The 4,708-nt window shown below is 59.3% G+C and overlaps 1 protein-coding gene across 1 annotated transcript; it reads right to left on the bottom strand.

Moving 5' to 3' along the window:
* Positions 1 to 9: 9 nt before the first annotated feature.
* LOC135408778 (protocadherin Fat 4-like) lies at positions 10 to 2,212 on the bottom strand (the record flags this gene model as incomplete). Its single annotated transcript, XM_064643780.1, has 1 exon — positions 10 to 2,212. A coding segment is annotated over exon 1 (2,179 nt), but the record flags the coding sequence as incomplete, so codon positions are not given.
* Positions 2,213 to 4,708: the final 2,496 nt, after the last annotated feature.

Raw genomic sequence — 4,708 nt, 5'->3', positions numbered from 1 at the left:
ACACGGGGCTATTGTCATTCACATCCAGGACAGTCACATTAACTCGGGCTATTGAAGAAAGGGGAGGAGTGCCTAAATCAGTGGCCAAGACCTGCAGAGAGAAGTAAGACTGCTCCTCCCGGTCCAGCTGCGAGATGGTGCTGAGTTTGCCAGAAACAGGATCCAAGCGAAAAATCTGGCGAGGGGTCACAGATGAGGGGCCAACTGCTACCAGTGCTGGTTCAGCTTCCTGCAGGGAGAAGCGGACAGTCCCATTGTCCCCCAGGTCCCCATCAGCAGCACTCAGGACAAGGAGCTCAGTTCCTGATGGGGAGTTTTCAGCCAGGGACACCTGGTAGCCCTCGGGTTGACTGAAGCGAGGTTTGTTGTCATTGACATCCAGGATGGTCACCACGAGCTGTGCATAGGAGAACTTGGGCTGCACGCCCTGGTCACGGGCACTGATGTTAAGCACCACCTGAGAAGCAGTCTCCCGGTCCAGCCTGCTGGAGATGGATGTGCCTGCAGCATGTCCGGCACTGCTGCCCTCGGGGCCAGCTGTGGTGACCAGCCCGCTGTGCTCACTGATGCGAAACCAGCCGAGCTCATTGCCCGAGACGATGCTGTATTTGAGGTTGGCATTGAGGCCCGAGTCACGGTCCGTGGCACTCAGGCCCCGCACGTAACTGCCCAGGGGTACCTCCTCACTGATGTTCACCCTGTAGACTGACTGCCCAAAGACAGGTGGGTGGTCATTAATGTCATTCACAAAGATCACCAGGCTGGCTACTGAGGAGCGGCTCACGGGAGCTGCCACGGCCCCGTCAGGAGAAAAGCCAGAAGTGGGAGACCCTGGAGGTGGCGGTGGGGCCCCATAGTTATCCGCCACTGCCACGGTAAGGTTATAGGCTGGGATGCGTTCCCGGTCCAATGCAGCTGCTACCTTTATAAGGCTGAGGTTGGGTACCTTACTGCTGTGCACCTCAAAGTGCCGCTGCTCATTTCCCGCCAGGATCGACACTGAGATGTTCCCGTTGGCTGCGGGGGAGTCGGCATCGCTCACCGTCAGCAGGGCCACCACAGTGCCAGGGGCCGCATTCTCATCCACAGAGGCAAACCGGGACGTGGCCGGGAAGTAGCGGAACTTCACCCTGGGCTCGTTGTCATTGACATCGAGCAGGCGGATGAGGGCCTCGGCCCGGCCGCTCAGCGCCGGCACCCCTCGGTCCATGGCCTGGACTGTCAGTGAGTACTCCTGTCGCACCTCATAGTCCAAGCGCTCACGGATGCGGATCACTCCGCTCTCAGGGTCCACCTCAAACGGGAGGCTGCCAGCCCCATCCCCACCACCACTGCCACTGCCATCACCTCCTTCCAGGCGGTAGCGAATGTCAGCATTGGTGCCTTCATCAGCATCAGCTGCAGTGACCTGGAGAACACTGGCCCCAACAGGTGCATCCTCAGGCACTCGTGCCTGGTAAAGCGTCTGGCTGAAGATGGGGGGGTTGTCATTGATGTCCTGGACAGTGACGTTGACCTGCAGGTACCCTCGCCGACGGGGCTCCCCCTTGTCCTCCACCTGCACCAACAGCTGGTAGGTGGGGGTGGCCTCCCGGTCCAGCCCTCCACGGGAAACCAGGTGCAAGAAAGCTCCTTCACCGCTGGGGTTGAGGGTGATGTTGAGGCGGAAGCGGCCCTCCTCATTGCCGGCCACAATCCGATAGGAGCCGTGGTCTACACCATTGGTGCCACTGTCGGCATCGGTGGCTGTGTCCAGGATAAGCTGGCGCCCGCTGCCCGTGTCCTCCTTGAAAGTCACCACGATGGACGGGTCGGGGAAGACGGGCGCGTTGTCATTGAGGTCGAGCACCAGGACGCGCACCTCGCTGGGGTAGGTGGGCTGGCTGGAGAGCACCACCAGGTCCACCACGTCGCTGGCCAGGCTCTCGCGGTCGATGGTGGCGCGGGTGTGCAGGGCGCCCGAGGTGGCGTTGATGGCGAACAGGTCGTGGTGCTCGCTCAGGCGGTAGGTGAAGCCGGGCCGGGTGGCGATGGTGCCCACCCAGGTGCCGGGCGGCTGCTCCTCCAGCACCTGGAACACCTGGCGCGGCTCGGCGGCGGCGCTCCCCAGCGGCGGCAGCAGCGACAGCAGCAGCGACAGCAGCAGCGGCGGCGGAGCCCCGCGGGCGGCGGCGGCGGGGCGGCCCATGGCGACCCGGGGGCGCAGCGCCCCGAGCCGGGGGCCCGGCGCCGCCGCTGCTTCCGCCGCTCCCGCTCCCCTCCCTGCCGCCTCTCTGCTCACCCGCGGACGCTCCGCTCCGGGCGCGGACGGCAGCGGACCCGCCGCGCTCACGGGACGCTCCGGCTCTGCCTCTGCCGCCGCCGCTCCTCCCGCCGCCGCTCCGGGGCTGGGGGGCGGCCGGGGGCTCCGCGCCGCATCGCCGCTCAGCAGCCGCCGCCGCTACCGCCGGGGGCCCCGCGCCCCGCCGCTGCCCCGCGCTGGCCGCCGCCCCGCTGGCATTCCCGGGCGCTCGGCGGCGGAGCGGGTCCCGAACGCGCGGCCGACCGGACCCAACTTTGCCCGGCGCTCATGGATCCCGGCCCTCTTGACGCCCGGGGCCGGCTCCCCCCACGGGCGCCCATTGGCCGCCGCGCCGCCAGCGACCCTCCCACCGCCCGCCCCCCGCACCTGAGGGGCCGCCCCGGCGGGGACCGGGACGGCCGGGCGGGAGGGGAGGGGACTGGGTGTCCGCCCGGCAGCGCCGGGATGGAGGCGCGGGTCCCCTCCCGAAGCGCTCCCGCCTGGAGCGAGGAGGGACCGGGGACCCCCGGGCGGGATGCCCCGCGCACCGAGGGATGTGGCGGCGGCGGGCGCGGCGCCGCCTCTCACTTTTACAGCAGTTGGTGAAGGAACTCCGTGGCCCCGTTATCCCGGGAGATGCTCTGCCGCTCCTCCCGCTCCTCCCGCGGGCCCGGAGCGCCCTCTGCTGTCGTGCCGCGCGCGGCAGCGGTGAAACACGACAGGAATGCGCGAGTGTCCCCAGGAAACTCTGTCCTCGACCGACCGAAAGTCCCCAACATCCCGCTTCCCAAAAAGGCGGTGCGTGTAAATAACAAGGAAAGCCCCTAATCCCATCTCCCCGCGGTGCCGCTGGAAGTAAGAGTTTTGATTTGGCATGTGTTGACCTTTGAATACAAGCTGGGGTGTAAACACAAACCTGCAGACGGCAATTAAGCTGACAATGTAAATCCTGCGTGGCCACGTAGCAAATCAGCAAATGTAGAGTTTATTTATCCTTGTGAGAGAGTTAATGAACCTGGCAGTGGATTTTTCAGCGTGGAAAAGCCGGAGAAGTGAGAAAAGAGGGAGGAGAGGATAGAGGAGTGTGTGAGGATAAGGTGTCAAAGGCAGTTAGTTCTCCCTTAGTCTCCTGGATATGATGAAAAAAGGGATTTCAAATAAACATTAGCAGCAGTCTTGACTGGAAGCAGTTAGTAAGGAAGAAGCAGTGGTTCCTGTCCCCGGATGGTATTGCCATCTAACACAAAGAGATACTTCGGGACAACAGCTCCTGAAAATCCCTGTTTCCTTTAGAGATGGAGCCTCACATCCACGACCAGCCCCCTCCCCTGTGGATGCCGCAGCCAGCTGTGAGGTACGGTGAGGCTGGGGAGCCTTGTGCTGCCCTCCCTCCATGGGACCCTGTGCCAGTGCTGTTGTCGCGGGGAATCTTTCCTTTGGGTCACAGTATTTAGTTTTGCACTTTTCAATGTCTGCTACCGACCCCGAGAAGGACTTTTGACCTCAAAGTGCTCTGCTTTTCCAAGCTGCACTAGTTCAGTAGGAACTAGCAAGTTATCTACAAAAAAAAAGTGCTAACACCTCCCGCGCTCTTGGAAGGAGCTGGACAGTAAATCGATGCGACAACTAAGAACTGATCGTCAGTCCTGTCTGCCTGCCTGGATCCATAACGCTGTTAAGGTCTGCACCAGTTCTTTGATATTTAACTCCACCTACAGGCGGGCATCGACCCTTGCCTGCAGCGAGCAATTCGCTGCGTCTTCTCGAGAGCATAGAAAGGTGACTTCTCTACTTGTATTACAAAATTGCCCCTAGTTTATAGAATCAGCAAAAAACAACAGTAATACTAAATTCAGAAAGAAATAAGATTATAAGGGTTGGAGGGGGAGGATTACCAACATAAGTTAACATCAACCCTCACTAGAATAGATCTTCGAGCATTTCAGCACATCTTAATCACTGGAGTTTTTTCCTCTGTACATGGGATTTTTCACATCTGCTAAATTTGATCTCCAAATCAAAAATACAGCACTGAGAAACATTCTGACACCCCCTGAAAGAACTTTGATCCTTTCCCTAATGAATAGGTCAGAATGAATCATTAACCAAGTATTTTATGTGTGGAACAGGCACAGTCTTGTTCTGACATTGTTCAAACTTTTCTGTGCCCACAGTTTGTGCTTCCCTCTGGGTTCTTCTCTCAAATCTCAAAATTAGAAATGCTGCTACACAAGTACGCAAATTCAAATACATGAAAGCACAACATCAGCCTTTTCATTGCTGTACATTTCAGGTAAGCAAAATGGCTAAAATTCCGAAAAAAAACCCAGGAGAATATCTAGACAATAGGTTTCAAAGCACAAGGTTTATGCTGCTCTAGCCACTCGTAAATAATGTCTGTCAATATTAGATACCAGAATTATGATG

Source organism: Pseudopipra pipra, unplaced genomic scaffold (assembly GCF_036250125.1).
Source record: "Pseudopipra pipra isolate bDixPip1 unplaced genomic scaffold, bDixPip1.hap1 HAP1_SCAFFOLD_633, whole genome shotgun sequence".
Lineage (NCBI taxonomy): Eukaryota > Metazoa > Chordata > Aves > Passeriformes > Pipridae > Pseudopipra > Pseudopipra pipra.
This window is presented reverse-complemented; position numbering and strand designations above follow the sequence as displayed.